Below are 21502 nucleotides of genomic sequence, written 5' to 3'. Positions count from 1 at the left end.
GCACTGTCCCTGCAAACATTTTCAGTTACATTCCAAAAAGGTGTATGTTTTCTATGATTTCATAATTTCCTTTATTACTCCTTAAAGAGACGTTTCCTAGCTTCTTCCCAAAGATTCCATTTAATGTGGTAGAAGGGCAACAGTCAGTTAATTTTTCATTGAGCAGCATCGAGAAATAAAATAAAGAAGTAAAGATTTAGATCTGCCACTCTGGAACCAAGGGTCACATTTTACAGTAATCAGAAACAGCAGTTATTCTTTAGATGAAAATCCTTTAAAGAAAAAATAATTTTTAATTCGGTGTCACCTGCTTATGTTAACATACTTGGACAGAACTAAGATACTGTTGAACCATCCAAAGTGCGTGAGAAACATTAGTGTCTTCTAATTCCCTATGAAAGAGTACCAGAAGGTAAATCTTTCATGAGAAACATACTGTTTAAAAGTAGGCTTGATTAAAAAAAAAAATCCTGATGGAAAATGTAAGTAATGCTGGGAATACTTCTCTCCATTATGTAAAATGGCAAGCAATTTAAACACTTCTATATTAGCTGCTAGCGTGATGCATTATAAATCAACTTGGATACTTGGGCAAAAACTGCAACACCCCCCTCTTGAAGCAATGAGATAAATACAAATCTCTTATGTGGCTGCTCTTCTGTAAACTAAGGAAGTGATAAAACATCTCCTGCAAATGATTTATTCCAGGGACATTTACACTTGATGATACTTTCCAATGGCTCCACTGACAGGTTGGGTCTCTGAAAAGCAGTCTTTGCAGCCACTGGGGTTGGAGATGAAGTCACAATGGGCAAGACTTAGGCCAAAAACTGCTTAGATTTTTCTTCACCTTTGAGAAACATTAGGAAAATAGAGGGTGCTAACTTAGGAAAATAGGAGATGCTAAACATGTTAAAAAATGAATAACCCTGTGAGCTGCAAACAATTTATGCAGAGCAGCTCTAATCATTATAGTGAGGTTACTCTGAAGTTAACAAGGCTCGAGCAAGCGTTCGCCCTGCCGTGCCTTGAAATGAAGCTGTGCCTTCTTGAATAGGGAAGGAGTGCACTTGAGAATATCTGCTTTTGCTAATTATTCATCCTCCTTTCTTATGCTATCAGTCTGAGGATGTTGATCTCCTTTTGGTAAGTGAGAATGATGCTTGTTTTAGTCATGCACAAACAAATTCATTTGCCTTACCCCTACTGAGTTAGCAGTTGAAACCTTTTTCACCATGGAAAGTTTTCTCAAATAAAAATAAATGCCATGCAGCTTTCTATCACTGACACATCCTATCAATCAAAGATTGGCAGATGTGAAGTACATTTCTGAAACCACTTCTTGTTAAAAAGCTGTTCCTAGTAATTTTGTCTTAGAATTTCCCCCAACTTACTTATATTTACACTAAACGCTCTATACCTTTAAGTACCCCAACCTTTTACATGTTCGTATCCAACAACACAAAAATATAGAAAATGTTTTTACACACACACACACACACACACACACGTACGTATCCTTCAAGTAACTTTTGGCATTTTTGAGTATGAAGTGACCACAGCACCATCTACTGGTGAAAATTGAACATGCAGCTTCACATGTTCATCCTGTGGCTTGCTTATTTAAATATAAACATCCTGATCATTTAAGAATAACTGCATGTGTAAGTATGCTTCTGTGCACATATCACTTGTTGGATCAGGAACTGTGGGCATAAGCTGGACGTGCATCAGTGTGTAGATACTCTCTATCAGCACTGCATTGCTTTTAATGGGGTGTGCGTTGAATCTTCATCCACTTGAACATTCTTACACAACTAATCACAGAAATACGTTTAAAAGTGTGACTAGAGCTGAACGGGGCTGAAGAACTATTATCATCATTTTAGTAATATTTTATAGTCAAATAAAAAACTGAAACTATACAAATTAAATATTAATAGTTGTCCTCATAGCCTGTTTGCTACCAATGTCGGGGGGGGGGGGGATCTTATATGTTACTACTTTGGTTACCTAGGAGATTCTGATTTAATGGGTTACTATGGTGACAACCGGTCTCTTGAAAGATTGTAAACCATAGTATTGGCAGAGTTCATAAAAGCAACATGATAAATGATTAATTTTGGGAAATCTGTATACAGGTATCATATTAACAAATCCAACCCCTAAATATAGTTCATTTCAACTCTTTTTCTGCCTTGACGTTAATGTGTTTCTTTTACTTACTTTAAAAGAATCAGAGGATAAATAACTCTCAGTCTGCTCAGTCATTGGCTACCCCAGTGGTTTCCGTGGCAACTCCTACTTTGCCAGGGCAAGGGATGGGAGGATACCCATCAGCCATTTCAACAACATATGGTACCGGTAAGTCTCAGTATCAGATGTGAGCAGTGTAGATTGCAGTGGGAGAAAAGCCAGATACTGACATATGCAACAGCTCAGTAGTACTGAAATATCTTGTTGTACGCTACTTCTTTGAGTGTTGTTCTGGCAGAAAATGCAGCTGATAAATACTTGAAACGAGTAAATAAATACAGTGTACCTTGAATTGTAGGAAGAAATGTATTTGTATTGTGCATCATAGTAAGAAATTACCTCAAGTGGCTGAAGTATCACTAATTCACTCTTGAGAAATGAGAAGCCACTTGTATTTTCAGAATTTGCTCTGCAGGGTGCTTACTTTTGTAGAAGCTCATAATTAATTGGTGCCCACCACCACATGCTAGGTGTAACTGAGTGGGGGTTAGATGTTTTTGAGAAGTCAGAGCTATTACTGATGTGCTGCAGTGTGCACCTGAGCTGCAGGCTCCACACAGTACCTGCTTTACACACGCGCGTGCGCGCACACACACACACACACACACAGTTTCCACATCAGTAAGGTGCAGTAGGAAGTAGTTAGTGATTTGGGCGCATGGACACATCACACTTTTTGAACATGATCCATGTATTGCACTGACTGTCAGGACAGGCTGGGCTAAGGGTGGCTGCATCCAAATCCATATTTGGAAGGGGCACTCTGGGTCCCCCAAGAGTTGAAGGAGCCAGAAGCTGGAGCCTTAAGTACATTCATGGTTCTATTGATTTAGAAGCTGAACACCAGTTTCCTAGAACTCATGCTGGGCTTGACCAACCTGGAGGTTTCATACTGTCCCCTTCTGCACCTGGAAGCCTGCACATACACAGGCCATGGGAAGTCTCTTGGCTAGGTTCCACCCCCAAAGCCCAAGAGATCCATTTCAAGAGTCTCAGATGCCCAGATGCTTCCCTTACTCTCACTTTGACTGTAGTTCAGGGATGAGCAGAAGTTAGATCTTCGGGTGATTAGCAGTAGACCACAAATGATTTAACAATAGCAACAGCAAAAGGCTGCCCCCCTCATAAATTAGACTCCTGAAATGAAGAAAGCTTGTGTGGGGGCAGGGGGGACCAGGAGTGGATTTTTGTGTAAAAGGGTTGTGAGCTCAGGTCTGATCCTGAAAACAAATTCTTGGTCTGAGCCATCTGCTCAAAAGCACCCTGTTCCTTATCCCTGCTAGTTGCATAAATCACCCTCCTGAGCCACACTTTTTGCACCTGACTCCAGTTAGTGGACCTTACAGTTGGAATAAAAAGCTAAGTATAGATTCCAGAAACCTGGAGTCTGCCCACTCTTGCTGTAGTTCACAGTAACCCACAACAAGCCCCATATGCTTGGAGAAATAGTAACATGACTTTAGAGTGAATGGGTTGCGGACTCCAGTTACAGAACGCATTTGTGTGTGATAGTGGCAAATGTTTGTTAAGAATACCATGGAGTTTCATAAGTTGAATGGCCTCCAGGAGCCAGCAAATTGAATTCATCTAGCATTTGTTCCCCAAGATAACACACTGAACTTAATATTTTTCTAGCAGCAGGGGTGGGGTGGGGGCACTTTAAGACCACAGGAATAGTGAAGATGCAGTGGCTTATTAGCTGGTTCATGGAAGGGTAAATGCTTATATTTGTAGCTGTTTAACTGTTTTCTCCTACATTTTTAAATCACTGTATTTTCTGTTCTTGCATCCAGAATATTCACTAAGTAGCGCAGATTTGTCGTCGCTCTCTGGGTTTAACACAGCCAGTGCTCTCCACCTGGGCTCAGTAACTGGCTGGCAACAACAACATCTACATAACATGCCACCATCTGCCCTCAGTCAGCTGGGGTAAGTAATCATACCAGCGAGTGTTATACACCACTGCATATTACATAGTGATGGTCTTAATGAGGCAGTAAGTGCCATTCCCCCAAGCAGTCTCCTATCTGAGCTGACATAGCAGCCCACTTCCACGGGTAGTGAGCTAACCACCAGGGGTCATGCAGCCCAATTCCAAGAAGCATCAGGAAATTGGCTCCATGTTCTCCCATATGTGGGCCCCAATTCTGGAGGTACAGCATGTAGATGGGGCAGAGGCTACAGCCTTGCCAGAAGGACATGATCTGCTTTGTCCCTACAGTACTGCTGGCACCATTCACTTCTGCTGGTTGTGGGCTAGTGAAAATGGTCCTCTTCTCTTAAAGGCAAGTTTAACACATACTAAATGGCAGGCCTACAATATGTCAGTGATACGTACGTACGTACATACATACATACGGATAGATCACAGTTCATAATTTCATCACACTGAACTCCGGGGCTGGGGTGGAGGCTTGAAGTTCAGAATCGACAGTCAGAGGAATGGCTACCTGACCACTGCAGACTCCTTGGGTTTGCTTGGGGGTGGGGGAGGCTTGAATTATAGTCATAGAATCATAGAATAGTAGGGCTGGAAGGGGCCTATAAGACTGTTGAGTCCAGCCCCCTGCTCAATGCAGGAATCCAAGTCAAAGCATCCCTGACAGATGGCTGTCCAGCCTCATCTTGAAGGCCTCCAGTGTGGGAGAGCCCACCACCTCCCTAGGTAATTGGTTCCATTGTCATATTGCTCTAACAGTCAGGAAATTTTTCCTGATGTTCAGTCATTCCCACTTGAGCTGGCTTGGGAGGGATGCAACTGGCTGCACCTGGGCTTGGGCTGGTTGGGAAACTACTTTCTTCTTGCCAAAGCCCAGCTGCCTGAATCATACAGGACTTTTTTCCTTTTGCTCCCCCTGCCTGCCACAGCCTCCTGCTCTATGGAGGGTGGCTTCCTTCCTCCCTTCTCCTTCTCCACTTGGCTGGGAGCAGCAATGACAGCTCACCTCCAGAAAGGGCGAGGAGAGAAAGATGTTCCTGCCATTGGGCCATTATATTGATCTATAGATATACCTCATCCCTATGCAGGCGTTTGCCTGCTCATGTGTAGAGGTGAAGTGTGCATGGGGACACAGACACTCGTGTAAACCCCACCACCTGCATCCTTGCATGCCTGGTTTTTGGTTAGACCGCCACGCGTTGAGCGTGAACGCCTGAAGAGGGCTCGGTTAGCACGTTCAGCTGAATGTGTTCACAGAGCCCTCTTAAGACCTTTGAACTCAATGCACAACGGTGTAACCGAAAACTGGATGCACGGGGTTGCTGGGAGCGGGGCTTACATGCACACCCACGTCCCCTTATGTGCTTTGGCCCTACTCTCGTGCAGAAAACCACCTGCGTAGGGCTTTTATGTGGGAGAAAAGTAGTTGATACTAGGATACTTTGTAATGCAAGTAGCTTCTGTTATTTTATGATGGATATCGGGGAAAGGTCCATAGCTCAGTGGTAGACCACGGTCCTACCGGTTTCATCAGGTGGCTTGAATCTAGAGAAGTTGGTGTATGCGTGCAAAGCACTGGCAATACCCAGGGAGGGGCCGACAGTTCTGTCACTGAGCTACGAACTCCTGTACCACACGGAGTGCTGCCCAGAGGGCGGCCTGTGGTTAAGATCCTGCTAGTCTGAGTAGACAGTAGTGCACTTCCGTGGCAAATCGTCATGAGCTGATATAAGGCAGCTTCCTATGTCTTGAGGGCTGAAGTTCCCACAATTGTTAATCTGCGCCTGATTCCAGCTGTGTTTAGTAGTCATTCTTTAAAGATTCAAAACATGAAACCAGGTAAGGCAGTTCAAATATAACTCACCCCTTCCCCAGTCTATTAACATAAGGTGGTTTAACTAATTATTCCATATCATTTTAGGCATAGTATAATTAGAACTCTAATAGTTGTACTTTTCTTTTGTACTTTAACCTTAGCACCATTGAAACTTTAACATTTGACTTCAATACAGTTTGTAATATATGTTTGATCAGTCACTGTTACTGAGTGACGTAACAGTTGGATGCTTTAGTGATCCATACGCTTGTCTGACTGGCATGCATTCAGAAGGGTCATGCACATTTCATGTATTTGGAAATCCTTTACAGAAAGATAACCTAAATTACATGTTTAGAAGTTTGCCAGCAAGCAAAATTAGTTTTCATTTCCCAGTTAAAGGCCATGCATTCCTGCCCTCTAGTGGCAATTGCAGGAGAGTTCTTTATTGGAAGGAAAGCCTATAGTCATTTATACTTTCACAAAATGTTGAAACTTTCTAAAAAATATTAAATCACCCAAACCTAATAAAACAAAAGAAATAAAAGAAAACAAACCAACTGTTCACTTGTCCTATGATCTGAACTTTCACATATGCTAATGAGGCAGGTTTGATGTCTTTCCAAAGACTGTAAACACAAGTGCCTTAAAAAAGGGGGGGAAGGGCATTGTGTAATAATTTAAACATGTGCTGTGCTCTTTGGGATGCAGTTGAAAGCATCCCAAGTAAGGGTGAAATCCTATGCATATTTAGACAGAAATAAATCCTACAACTTCCAGCAATCCCCGGACAGTATGGCTGACTAGGAGATGCTGGGAGTTGAAGGACTTATTTCTGTCTAAACATGCATAGGATTGTGGCCTAAATCAAAGTTTGGTCATTCACTGGATTGTACCCAAACTTTTAATCTGTAACAGTTGACTGTTTTATGACTGTTGAAGCCCTACTAAAAATTTCTGGTATCCCAACTGGATCTTCGTAATATCCTTCTGCATCAATTTAATTTATTTATTTATTACATTTCTATACTGCCCAATAGTCAAAAGTCTCTGGGCTGTTCACAAAAATTAAAACCCTAAAATACACAATAAAACATAATATAAAACCTTTAAAAGTTCAAAACAAATAAAGCCAGAGTAAAAACTAGCAGTAGATAAGTATTTTTTAAGAATCTAAGTATTTTTTTACATCCCAAAGAATGGAAATATCCATCCCAAGCAGCATTAAAATAAGCTAATTGTTTTCAGTAGCATATCCTAAGATACAATAAGGCTATTTTATTAACGAATAAGGTAATAAGTAAATGCTAAACCAACAACAAGGCTTGATAGATTTGCCATGTGCTATCATCAGTTTCTAATGCAGTCATAAAATAACTGGCATAATTTTACCTGAAAAAATACATTCTGGATTATTCTTATTGAAAGAATAGCTATCCATTATTCTAACTTCGACACAAGTTAGCACTCTAATTGCAAGTTGCAGAAAATATTTCACTCAATAGCTTTTTAAGACTTCTCTGAAATTAAATAGCCATTTGTCAGGCCACAAGAAGGGTTAGTAAAACAGTATCAAGCCTTTTTGCTCTGTACCATCTCCCATTTGCTATGTAGGTTGGTATGTACATCTCAGGAATGAGGGGTAGGGTGGGGCAGAATCAATAAAACACTTGAGTGTCTGGCCTTAACTTAGTGCCACATTAGGCACTAATATTGTAAGAACGTATTAGATTTCCCAAGGAGTAGTGATGTGCAACAGATGCTAAATGGTACTACTTCCTTTGCTTGTCTCCTAACCATATGCAAGTGCCCTTCAGGGGTGCAGCATCGTATGCCCTGAAATAATCAGATCTCACCAGGGCTGAGGGAGAGGCAACCAGCAATTCGGTCAAGGCCAAATTAGGTAACAACAGAAATACTTAAGTCACTACGAAAAAGTGAATAAGGGCTAAAGTAGATGTGATCTTTATCCCATCGTGTTAATGGGAGCTTTCCTCCAATTGCAAATAGTGGGCATGGAAGAGGGGGGCAGTGGGAGCCACAGTGAGGGCCAGAGCCCCCTCCCCTCAAGTCACCAACCCCATCCATAGTGGGGCCCCTCAAACTAGCTGTTGGTTAAAGCAGCCTTCTACAGCCTGGTGCCTTCCAGATGTTTTGGACTGGAAGTCCCAGTATTCCTGACCATTGGCAAGGCTGATGGGAGTTGAAGTCTCCGATATCTGGAGGGCACCAGCTTGGGAAAGGCTAGGTTAAAGAGAAAAGAGCTATCAATGATAAACTACACTATAAAAGTCACATGTACTTTGGCTGTTAAGGGTGGTAGAGAAACAAGTCCTTGGACCAATGCAAATGTGTAGCTGTAAATTGAGCCTTACTAGCTTATCAAGCATGAAATCCATCACCTTCAGGTGTTCCCAAGAATGTGTATCAGAGGAAATTCTATACTTCCTTTTACTTTTCACACAATTGCAACTGTAGGGCCAACACACTCATCCCCTTCCCTTTGGAAAGATAACTTTTGACAGAATCTGCTGAATGCAGGGCAGATGAAAGCAATTACTGATACAGCATTTAGTTCTCTCTTTGTTGTCTAACTATAGCCATTCATTATTAAACATTGTGACAGTTGACGATAAAAACATCACCACATCATTCCAAGTTCAAATGTGTCCACATGAGATAAAGCATTATTTTGCATTTTAGCAGAAGTTTGATAGATATTGGCTACAATTCTCCACTCTTGACTCAGGGGTAAGTCCCACTGAGATTGTAGAGGATTGAAGTTGAGTGCCTTGGCTGATTGATGGTCTGCTTGCAGATATGCAAGCTCCAATACTAACATGGAGCTCCCCTGCTTTCCCATTCCTTTCAGTAGAGCAAGAGTCTCGTGCAAAGGATGAGTGGTAAAGCCTGCATGTCCAAGAGACATGTACTCACAGATGGAGTTGTCTGTAGAAAATGTGTTCTCTTCTCTGTTCCTCTCACCCCAAAACATTAATCCTTTTTGACATTTTAGAAAAAGTTTAGGATAGGAAATTCTAACATTATCTTAAAGATTTAAGATGCTCGTATCTGTCTATGATGAAGTTGTAAAGTCGCCCCAATGCTAGTGTAATATCAAATGTCATAACATTGCAACTAGTACAGCTGTTAGCCTGAATCCGACCAGTGTATAGAATATGCTATGTTGATCTGATAAACCATCGTTTCTTGGACCAGAAAGGAGCCATGTGCCCATGTCTCCCCCCTCACCTCTCCCCTCGCCTCCTCCCTCTGCTTCCATGAAGATACCTTGATTTCTGAAATCATAGTTTCCCGAGATCAGGAAACTGTGGTATAAAAGATCTGATCCTGGTTTCATATCCTGGTTTGTTGGGAGTCCTTGGGAAACTGTAAGAAACAGTTAAGAAACCAGAATATCTTCACTGAAGCAAAGTGTGCAAGGGGAGAAGAGAAGCAAGAAGGAAGTGTTTTGACACCCTGTTGGTTCCTGGTTCAATAAGCCGTGGTTATCCAACCGCGATCATGACATCTGAATCAGGCCACTGTGTGCTGGTTCACCAAGCCTGCATCAGACTTATGTGGATTAAACTGTAAGTTCAGTTTGATGAATGGTTCCTGAGTTCGATTTCACTAAGGCTTCACCAGTCTAAAAGGCCAGGGGCTTGTCCCTAAGAGTATCACATTCACATATATGTTACTTTGGTGAATGTATTATCAGAAAATGAAAGAAAAACCTTACCAGTAGGAGGTGCCTTCATACAACACATACTTCCAAGCAAGGGGGCAGCCCTTCTTTTTTGTTATTATGGTTATGATTTGTTTGACACCGATAAAATAAGTGCCCTAGACATCGTCAAAAATAAGATATTGTTAGTTTATCCTCTCACTTCCCCTTCAGCTGTCTTCTTTTTCTCTTGTTCTGCCCTGCAAATAATAATATGAAAATAAACTTCCAATGAAAGGCTTAGCTTTCTTACTTTTATCTGTAATACATTTCCCTCCAGGGGCAGGGAGGGGGAGAGTTGGCATTTTTTGTTTCCAGTGTGCTTGCTTGGTGCATATCAGTTATTAAAATTCAGCCACTACTTCAGTTATATTTGAGTGAAGTCATACATTTAGTCTTAAGTATGACGGAAGCGATCTGAACATCCATTCTTTGCCCTGAGAACAAATGAATATGTGTTCAAACCACTGCCGCCACACTGTAGAATCTTGGGTCTAGAGCTGTTCAGATGAACTTTCTCACGCATTCAGTGAACATGGGAGGGATGGAATGGGATCATGTCCACTAGCCATTCCCCCAGACAAATGTCATGGCAGCCATCCATTCAGTATTAGTGGGAAAGGATGTCTGTGCATGTACATAGGGTTCCTGCAGGCACATGGCCCAATGTGGCTTATGGCTCATGTGGAGGAGGCCTACATTTGTATGTGCGTAAACCCCCTTTCCCACTACTGCTGAATGTGCATGGCCAGGGAACATGAGTAATGGTCATGGGGACATTTCTTTCAGGGGCAAGCCTGCTCCCCCTTCATACGTTTATTGAACTTGTTGGAGTATCAAAACTTGCTTGAATGCAAGTAGAATCTGCCATGCAATGGAGAACCCTGGTACAGCAGGATCCCCAGTCATGTGGAGAATTCTACTCGCATTCATGTCGGCGTGAGTGAAACCTCCTTTCCAGCCTTGTCGTTCAACCTGGCAAGGCCAAGAATGGAGAGGAAAGGGCTAGGGACACTGGAGGTGGAGACAGTGCACACGAACTCATGTCCCTTATGCACATTTATATAACCTGTTTAAGCATAATGCCTGAACAGGACTCATAACATCACCGGATGCAAGTCGTTCTACAACATTTTAAAATTATACTTTAAAAGTAGCTGTACAGGCAAATACATAAATATAGAGTTGGATCCAGACTTGCGCTCGGCATAATTTCGCTGGAGCTGGAGGAAGGGGATGAGGTGATGATTTTCTCCAGTTCCCACTGCAGCAGGGCTGGCATCAAGAGTGGGCATGGTTGGGCAGCTGGTGAGGGCCTATACCCCAGCAAAGGCCCACTAACAAGAGTCCCCTGGAGTTGCTGCTCCTCTCCACCAGTGCAACCTGCTTCTTCACCTACCTCTCGCTCCAGCCCAGGCAATGGTGGTGATGAGAAGGTGGAGCAGTAGATGTCACTGCCTACCTGTTCACTGGCTGTCTGCCTGTCAAGCAAGTAAGTGGTAGCAATGATGAGAAAGAACATGAGGAGTAATAGCGCTAGTAACAATGTAGGTGAAAAGGGTGACTCACTGAGGAAGGGAGTCTGTTGAGGGTGTCTTGCCCAAGGGCCCTCCAAAACCTGGAACTGGCACTGCCCTGCAGTCCCCAGCACCATCTCCCATGCTGCTCCAGAGAGTTGAAGGTCCTCCAGTTCTCTTGAAACCGCATGGGAGGTGGCACTAGGGGATGACGGGAAGCCTCCACTAGATCTTGGTTGCCTCCACAAATGTAAGGAGCCTTTCCATTCAAGGAGAGGCAAATCTGGTTCCAACACGTAGATATTAAAATTAAGGATGAATGCATATGCACATGATCTTTTTATTTAAAAAATAGAAAAATGCAAGGCTACCCCCTCAGAGTCATGCCCCATCATTTCAAGATGATTTCCTTATATCTTCAGTCATTTTTCACTGAACACAATGTGTTCTCTCTCTCCAACACTATAGCTTACATCTCCTGTATTTTAAATTATGTTTAAAAGTAGCAAACATTTTGCCCCCACATTTTACTCTCTCCATTTATATGGTTAAAGCTACCATCACAGTAAGGGGAGAAATGCTGTGAAAATCTTAAATCTGAAAATATTAAATCCCACACACACACCTCTCCTTCTCTAGTGCAGCAGTGGGAGGGGACTGGAACTTTCTGCTTCCTGTTTTTAACTCATCGTGGTTTGTCGTTACATACAAGAAGGACAAACTTGTTGTTAGATTAAATTATGGTTTATTGAAACAAACTAAGATCAAGCCCACACTCCGGGAGAGAGCGGAGGACAGGAAGGCCTGGCGTGCTATGGTCCATGGGGTCACGAAGAGTCGGACACGACTTAACGACTGAACAACAACAACAAAGATCAAGCCAAGGTTTATGATCCTGGCTTGTTTCAACAAGCAGTAATTTAAACTAACCAGAGTTTCCAGTACAGATGTCACAAGAAACTCTGGTTGGTTTTAGCCAGAAGCAGATGCTTTCAGTCTCCTCCTCACAACAGGAGGTGGCGAGGGGAGGAAGAGTATACAAGGACCAAGGCTCACTGCTGTTCATTCACATAACCTTTGCTGACCAGGGACTTGAATCTGGATTTCCCACATCCTGACTGACGTTGACCTTTTGTACAGCAGTAGTAGCAGTAACAGCAAGAGCAGCAGCAGTAGTGGTACTTTTATATCACCTACCAAAACTACCAAGGTGATGTACAAGTCGAAAATAACATCATAAAAAACATTAAAAGCTTAATTAAAAGCACTGAAAACAATAACAATAGAGAGTACGAAGGGCTGATTCCTCTGATTATTCTATATGTGTCAATATTGGGGGGCATTTGGGTATGGGCAGGGAATTTCCTGAGTCTTGACCTCACTAATTTACCACATCCTGGCTCAGCCCTCTTTCCAAACTAGTCTTGGAGTGCTGCAATTCTGAAATACATCGAGGCATTCAGAAGATCAAATGGCCCACAGAAATTAAACTTTTACTACATTTAAAAAAGTACTGTGAATTAGCTGTAAATTGTTCATGCATATCTGGGGGGTAACTAATGTGAATTAGACTACCGAACAGCAAGATATCACCCTTCAGAAGCGCTCATGTCTGCATGCACACATGCCATCATCAGTTATACATGAAGCTGTGGTGTCAAAACTTCAAAATTTGGCTGCCATTATTTGATGCAGTACAATTTGAGATGAACTCCATCTTGTCTTCGATCCTTGGGCACATTATAGGACAAATCACAAGGACAGTTTAGAGGTGCCCTGCATTGGTAGAGAATATGCCTTCCAATCTTGGTATGCACTGGGAACCATTTGAATCGTTTAGCTGATGTTTTGTGTAAGTGTGCATTTCTGGGGGCTCTGCCTCCTCAGTCTGTAACTGGGTTTCCTTTCCTCCTACAGAGCTTGCACTAGCACTCACTTATCTCAGAATACAAATCTCTCCCTGCCTTCTACTCAAAGCCTCAACATCAAGTCAGAACCTGTTTCTCCTCCTAGAGACCGTACCACCACACCTTCGAGGTACCCACAGCACACGCGCCACGAGGCGGGAAGGTCCCCTGTTGACAGCTTGAGCAGCTGTAGTAGTTCCTACGATGGAAGCGACAGAGAGGATCACCGGAACGAATTCCACTCTCCCATTGGACTCACCAGACCTTCGCCGGACGAAAGGGAAAGTCCCTCTGTGAAGCGCATGCGGCTCTCTGAAGGATGGGCAACATGATAACATTGTTAGCTATTAGGGTTTTTTTTCCTTGCAGTGTGTGTGTGTGCTATACCTTAACGGGGAATAGGGAGGGAGGGGGTCGATATGCATTATATGTGCTGTGTGTGGGGGAAAAAAAGTCAGGTACTCTGTTTTGTAAAAGTACTTTTAAATTGCCTCAGTGATACCATATTAAAGATAAACAGCAATGCTGAGATAAGCTTCGCACTTCAGTTGTACAACAGAACACTTGTACAAAATAGGTTTTAAGGTTAACTTCTTTTCACTGTTGTGCTCCCTTGCAAAATGTATGTTACAATAGATAGTGTCATGTTGCAGGTTCAACGTTATTTACATGTAAATAGACAAAAAAAAGGAAACATTTGCCCAGTGTGGCAGATCTTTACTGAGAGAGAAAGCAGCTGTTATGCAACATATAGAAAATGTACAGACGTTTTGGGAGACCCAGAAATTGGGTGACCAAGGAGGAAAAAAAAGATAGAAGAATCTAGGTCACTTAATGTATCTGAAATGCTCACAAAAGTGTTGGCATATCATTTGAGTATGGCACTCAGTTAAACGGATCAAAAGCATTTAAAAGAGGACCATACTTGTAAAAGAAAAAAAAATTAGTTTGAGGGCTAATCTATTTAATTTTTAAAATTCTGGGTCTGCATCACTTATTAAATAAAAATATAAAAATATGTAAATTACATTTTCCTTATTTTCATATTAAAAAGTAAGACAGAGTTCGCAAAGCATTGTGGCTTTTTGTAGTCTACTTAAGCCAAAATGTGTTTTTTTTCCCTTCATAGCTTCGCCAATATTTTAAACAGCCCTGAAAGAAACAAAAGGGGACTTTTTTGTATAGAAAGCACTACCCTAAGCCATGAAGAACTCCATGCTTTGCTAACCAAGATAACTGTTTTCTCTTTGCAGAAGTTTTGTTTTTGAAATGTGTATTTCTAATTATATAAAATATTAAGAATCTTTTAAAAAAATCTGTGAAATTAACATGCTTGTGTATAGCTTTCTAATATATATAATAATTATGGTAATAGCAGAAGTTTTTGTTATCTTAATAGTGGGGGAATTATATTTGTGCAGTTGCACATTTAACTATTTTTTTCTTTTTGGTTTTTCTTCTAATCTGCATACATTTTACAGAATCAGTTAGCTGTTGAAGGCTAATCTGCAAAAGATTAGAAAATTCCCTTCCTATAGCAGCCCATATAATTCTAATACATCTGTAATTTTGTGATCCATTGTATATACTGATTACCTCCATCCTACTGGTCTACGCATTTGACCATATTTAAGGCCCTCTTCTTACCTAATTTATGTCTTGCGTATCTTGTGGCTTTCTGCCGTTTAGATCACAACATGGCACAGCTTTGTCCTCTTTTCATAAATCCATCAAAACTGACATCCTTTTCTGTGATTTGCTCTGGTAGGCAACTTGGTGACATCCCACATTCCCAGAAATATGAAAGCATAGGGGCACACCCTACAAATGAAGGTTAAGATTAGAAAATCCAATAAGGAGTAACCCCAAAATCAATATCCCAAAACTAAGACTCTTTTACCCCCATTGTTTAGTTAGTTATGTCAGAAATCCAGGTGGGCTAGTATTCAAATGTAGAATGTCTCTGCTGCATTCCACAAAGTAATGGGGGGGGGGCAGAAATAGCAGCCCACTCAAAGAAGCCGGTTCTAAAGCTCAGGGTGACTCTAAATGTTGGGTTGCTGATGATATCTGAGGGCCAATTCACACATGCATGGACGTCACTTGCAACGCAATCCTCAACATGTCTATGAAGTAAGTCCCATTGAGTTCAATGGAGCTTACTCCCAGGTAAGTGACTCAGAGCCAGATGTGTGAACGATATCCATTGAAAAGTGTTGTTTGCGTTGACATCTGATGTTATGATCACAAAGTGATGAACATACATGTCTGACCCAGCTCCTCGCAGGGAGTAACAGGAGCTGAATTCCACTACTTCACTCAAGTGCAATGCTGTTTCTAGACTTCCTTTGTAGCAACAGAGGAAAAAATTTCCTTTTGTAAATTTCTGCATGAGGTAGCCATCATGTTCATGGATCTCAGGGCTTCACAACTATCTTGTAATAATAATAATAACCTCAAAGGTTTGCAGATAACCATGGTTATCATTGAATGATGTCCATTCTGTACTATTTCCAAACTCACATAGTTCCCTACATGGGGAAAAGCAACTTGGGGAGGTAATTTTGAGCAGGAAGAATGGCCCCCGGGGATTAGGTTAAGCACCTCCTCCCCACCCACTGCCCCTCTCCTTCCAATGACAACGTCTTGAGGCTGCTTTTCTTTTTTGAAAAGGAAGTAATGTCAGGAGGAAATTACATCTGCATATAACATCTAGCTTGGCTCTTATGTTTCCCGCCACCCCACACACTCATGTGGAACTTTAAAGGCAAGTGATTGGTGGTTAGTTAATTTTCTTTTCTTTTTTAAAAGAAAGATACTTAGACTGAAGATTGTCCAGAAGCCTTCTCCCTATTCACAGGTGTGGAGGGGGAAAGCTATCTCTGGCTTCTCAGTACTGAGGGAAAGGGACTCTGCACATGGTTCAGATCACTCTTGTCTTTACAATTGCATTACGTGTTTGAAGCTTGAGATCCAGCATTCATTACAGTCCTGGGTCTCAGCCCTGGGAGCTGGCTTTCCAAGTAAGCTCTGCTTGGGAAGGAGCTGAGGCGGGTGCCGGGGGGGGGGGGGTGAAATGTGAGGTGAATGAAATTTGAGTAATTTCTAATATTCCAGTGACATAAGATGATGCTGTTCCCAAGATCGCTCTACCTCCTTCCTGTATAAGTGCATTGCCAGTATAATGAAGAGTTGAGATATTGGAGGACTACTTCTCCTTTATTACCTGTCCATAGACACAGCAGTTAGTCAGCAATACCTTTCCAGGCTCACAAGCAAGAATTCTACTATGAAGTTTGTACAGCACATTCATCTGACATTGGCCAAATTTTAATTTGTAGTGGTATGTTCCGCAGAAGGATATGACCTTGGAAATTGTGTGTTTGGCTGATGACACATGCAACAAATGGTTTTGTTGACTTTGAACAGCCACTAGTAATAAGCATGAACAACACAGGTGAAGCTGGCCATGTCTCTCATTGTTCTTCTGTGATACCTACCTGCAAATACACATCCCAGCATAGTTTGTGATCATGTGCAGGCTCAGCAGTTACTTTGTCCCATCCTAAGTATTTATTGGCTGGCACAGAAAGTCTTAGGAGCGTGCTGAGACCAGGTCATAATCACACATGTTCCAGATACAGAAAAATGTCTTTGATAATGCAACCATCCTACAGGTGACTTACAAAAGATACGCATGCATTAAAAGAAAGTGAGAATGGGGCCAGTAATTGATTTTTTGAAACATTGATTGGGTTTCCAAATTATCTCCCTCACCTGACACACCAATACCATTCTCCATTTGAGACCTTTCAACTTTGATGTGTCTTAAATATGCAAATATGTCACAACTGTACCTTGTTGGGGGGGTTTAAGAAAATAGAGAAACAATATTTGGCTCATCAGTATTGTTAAAGGTAATTTGTCGATGGGGCTGGTGGGATCAGTCTTCTGACTTTGAAGAATAGCCATATGAATAGCTTACCTTACAGTTGCCTCAACGACACAAGAAAAAAAGAACACTTGAGCTTCTGAAAGGGAGTGGAGGTGTAATGTTAGTTAATGCATTGTACCCATGAGCAAGTAGGTACAATGGAAGCAAGCTCATACACCTAGACAAGGCAATCTCTTGCAATTATGACCTTGGTTTTTTATACAGCCACAGAACTGAATCGTGACTATGGACACCGGTTTTCGATCCTCCTCCTGCTACAGGAGCAAGAAAGTGAGGGTTAATTCATAATTGTAAATGGAATTAATGATTAAAGAAGCACAACTTTTAATTGTGATGTTGCTTTCTAGAAACCTTAGCTGTCAATCTTTAGCTGTTCCTTTTATCTGTACCTTAACCATCTATTGCATTTGCAAAGCTACTTTTGGAGCTTATTGTGTGATTCGTTTATATTTAAGCAGTTTGGGGCAGCGCCTCAAAAAGGTATTAAGATTTTCTTCAACCCAGGCAGTACAAAGTTATAGGCAACATGAGTTACTTTAAGAGGTGTCTCCTCCCTTTCTTGTTGCTAAGCTGATCCTTAGTTGGAAAGGGCTTGATGATGAAGTTGTTAAGACTAATTGTTGGTGACAATGATATGATATACGCCAGCCTTTTCCAGTTTGGTGCCCTCCAGAGGTGTTGCACAACTGCCCATCATTCCCAGCCACCTGCTCATGCTGGTTGGGGATGATGGAAGTTGTAGTCCAACACATCTGGAGGGCACATTGCTGGGGAGGGCTGATATACACAATCTGCACAAATTTGTATATTGTATGCATTGATGCCTTTCCCGGTGAAGCTGTTTTTAATCATTTCAGTGTTTTTTCAATGTTGCTTTTGTAACCAAATGGTTTCTATTTTCCCTAGAAGTGGAATTTAAAATTTTTAAATGATTAATATAAAGATATCTGCTCAGAGCTTTTTTTCAGGCAAAGCAAAAAGCAAGAATAAAACAACTGCTATGCTGTTTTCAAGAATGTCAAGAACACCTTTTATTGTTTGCCTTTGTCTTAGCCTATACACCCATTCTTCCTAGTAGACACAACAATGTGGTTTTGTTTTCTTTCTCTTCTCCTTCCCCCAGAAGGCAAATGCTTTGTCTTTGTTTCCAAAAAGCCACTTGAAACCTCAATAAAGGCTGTTGCCTAAACACAGCATACTTCATCTGCTCCCGTTTTATGCCATCTGCAATGACGTCTTCACTTCTGTGGCCTCCATTTCCTGCCATTACAGGTCCCTTGAAGGACTGATGGAACATTGGTGTCAGTGGAGAATGCTTCACTGTCAAGCTAATAACAGGCTTTTGTGAATATATTTTAACCAAAGATGTGGAGCAATCCAAGTGTTGAATTACATACTTTCCATGTCAAATTCTCCACTTGATTATGAGCATAACCAGGTCATTTAGTTTTGCCACCCCCATTCATACCTCAGACTGACCTGTACCTCGATTTGATTAAAAGAGGTCAGCACAATGACAAATGAAACTCACAGCATCATTATCCTCTGTGGAGTCACTCATGTAGGCCTGCATGACGCCATAAAGTATTTGACTTGGATTGCTTCAGATGATTTGCTTCTATTACTTTTTCTGGGGGTTTTGTTTTAATTAAATCAGTGATAATTAAGAAATCATCCTGTAAATGGGGGCATACAAGCATTTTGCAAGAAATATTAAACTTAGAGGCTTACAGCGGCATAAGCTGGACTTTGTCGCCACTAGATGACAAGACATTATAACTAAGTTAAAATCACATCTGTGTATCTCAAGGGACTTAATTCAGCTGTCTGTAGTGAACACAAAAATAAAATGGGAAAATTTCAAATGTTTCTCCTGCTGGACATAAGGTATAATTTGTATTTTGCAGCCGAATCAGTAAAGTTACTGGCTTTCTTAGTGATACAGTGTCTCTGGTGCATTTTTTAAAAAGAATAAAGTGGTGCTGTTACTCAGATGTCACTGGACAGTCAAGGCTGTCTAGTCAGACCTGGAGACTGCCCATAGCTTTGAGAAATCTGGAATATCAAGAGATTGCAGTATTCTGTTTCTCAGTGGGACCATTGTCTGCATTTCTCTCCGCTCCAATTTTAATCCACAGCAGCAGGAAAGGGCTTATTTGACTATTAATGACAGCAGGTCCCCAGGAGCTGTTAATGCTATAGGCAGGGTCTTCAGGTCTGGATCTGGCAATCTTAATAGCACTTATAACACAGAAACAAATTTAAGTCTTTTGTTTCTATGCTACAGAAAAGATGCAAAAAAAGTAATGCTTTTATAACTTCTGCCCAGTGATTGGTGTGTAAATGCCCTATATAGCAATGGTGAAGCAAAAGGAGCATGGATCAGTATCTAAATGGGAGACCATAGCTCTTCAATTTCTAAAGGAAGAGTGGGAGATAAGTATGCCAGCAACATCATCTTTCCGGCCTATGGGATACAATTTGTTTATTCATTGGCAGGATCTGCTCTTGGAAGGTGCCACTACCCACTTTTTCAGGGTTCCTCCCTCTCTTTCCTGCACCACAACTCAGCCCATTCAGCAGGATGATCGTTATGTAACATTTAAAGGGGTCTGGCAGGGCTACCCTGGGGAGGAGGAAGTCTAGCCCAGTTGAAGGTGTGTAAATTTGGATCCCACTCATTATTAGTAACAGTATTTGTACACCGTCCAGTAATAAAGTTCTCTGGGCAGCTTACAGTACCAGTAAAATATTAAAATGCAACCATCAGCCATAAAACCATTAAAAGAGAGCTTTGCCTATTGGGTAGTATAGAAATGTATTTTTTTTTTTTTTAAGGCATCAAACTCAAGCAGCAGAGACTAAAATCACTTTTTCAGAAAAGATTCACAAGTGACACCAAAAGATTTAAACAGATTATAGAAGCTTTCAGAGATCTTTAAAAGCTTGGGAAAGTTTGTCAAAGGTCTTTGCCTGGTGCTGAAATGACCAGAAAGCACACATCAGGAAAACCTATCGGAGAGCATTCCATAGCCAGCATGCCTCTACCAAAAGGACTCTCATCCATAGCCTTCTCCTGCACCTCATTGGGTGGGGGCACCCAGAGAAGGGCCTCTGAAGATGATGTCAAAGACCAGGAGGAGCTGATCCTTCAGGCAACCTGATTCCCCAGCTGTTGGGGCTTTATCAGTTAAAACCAGCACTTTGAATTGGGCCCAGAATGGACTGGAAGCCATTAAGATGTTTCAATATCAAAGTAGGATTGCTGCAAGTTGTCATAATAGGGTTTCCTTCATCTAACAAGGGTTGGACTAGATGACCCACAGGTCCCATCCAAGTATTTGGTTCCTTTCTTTCGTGATTCTTCCCTCCATTTCCCTCCTCTTTTTCTGAGCTCCCTGGGAAGGACAAGCAGCCTAGTCTGCCTGCAGATACTTTCTAGGAGAAGATATGCAGTTGCTAATGGATATCAATCTGCAGAAAAATGGGTGCAGCATGTTCTTGCAGATGCGTTTTCCATGCCTTGTCCAAGTCTTTAGAATTGAAAGTTTGTTCATGATTCATGAAATTAACTGGTAGAAAGGCGGCAAGCTCCACAGGAGACTCTATATCTAACTCTATTTATTATTTATATTTATTATTAAATTTATTAATCGCCCATCTGGCTGGTCACCCAGCCACTCTGGGCAATGTACAACATACAATAAAACAGTTTAAAACAATAAAATTCTACAATAAAAACATTTTCTAAAATACCCTAACCCACCCCAAATGCCTGCCTGAACAACCACATTTTTAATGCACGACGGAAGCTCATTAAAGAGGGGGCATGACGGAGTTCCCTAGGGAGGGGGTTCCACAGAGTGGGAGCCACCACAGAAAAGGCCCTCTCCCTCGTCCCCACCAGTCTAGCTGTCCTGGCTGATGGGACAGAGAGAAGGCCATCCGAGGCTGATCTTGTTAAGCGGCCTGTCTGGTGCTGCTGGAGGCGCTCCTTAAGATAGGCTGGGCCGGAACCATATAGGGTTTAAAGGTCAAAACCAACACCTTGAATTTGGCCCGGAAAACAACTGGTAACCAGTGCAACTCCTTCAGCACTGGAGTGATGTGATCTCGCCGGCGGCTGCCTTTAATCAGGCGAGCCGCCGCGTTCTGTACCAGCTGCAACTTCCGAACCGTCTTCAAGGGTAACCCCACGTAGAGCGCATTACTCTGGGCTCTCTGTGAGGAAGGGTGGGATAGAAATCAAATGAAGTACTTTCCTTACTAGGAGTCATGAATGGCAGGCCATGGTCTGTAGCCTAGTAACACAATACAGCATTCACAGCCAGAGAGCATTTGTCAGATGCTTCCAAATGTTTGTTCTCTTGCACGAGGTCCCTTGC

General features: G+C 41.9%; 1 protein-coding gene across 7 annotated transcripts in view; it reads left to right on the top strand.

Moving 5' to 3' along the window:
- The window catches only part of MEF2C (myocyte enhancer factor 2C), a 201601-nt gene extending 182545 nt beyond the window's left edge, over positions 1–19056 (top strand). For 4 of the 7 annotated variants that reach the window (XM_084833622.1, XM_084833626.1, XM_084833620.1 and 1 more), the window contains 3 exons: positions 2235–2364; positions 4050–4185; positions 13173–18306. In XM_084833622.1, the coding sequence (XP_084689748.1) occupies positions 2235–2364; positions 4050–4185; positions 13173–13494 (588 nt within the window). In that variant the 3' untranslated portion in view covers positions 13495–18306. Of the gene's footprint in view, positions 1–2234; positions 2365–4049; positions 4186–13172 lie in introns of all 7 variants that reach the window. The other 3 variants (XM_084833625.1, XM_084833624.1, XM_084833623.1) reach the window with 2 other exon arrangements.
- Positions 19057–21502: the final 2446 nt, after the last annotated feature.

Source organism: Heloderma suspectum, chromosome 2 (assembly GCF_057233095.1).
Source record: "Heloderma suspectum isolate Gila_16-S chromosome 2, 16-S_ref, whole genome shotgun sequence".
Lineage (NCBI taxonomy): Eukaryota > Metazoa > Chordata > Lepidosauria > Squamata > Helodermatidae > Heloderma > Heloderma suspectum.
Note: the sequence above shows the minus strand (reverse complement) of the source record. Positions and strands in the feature narration are given on the sequence as shown.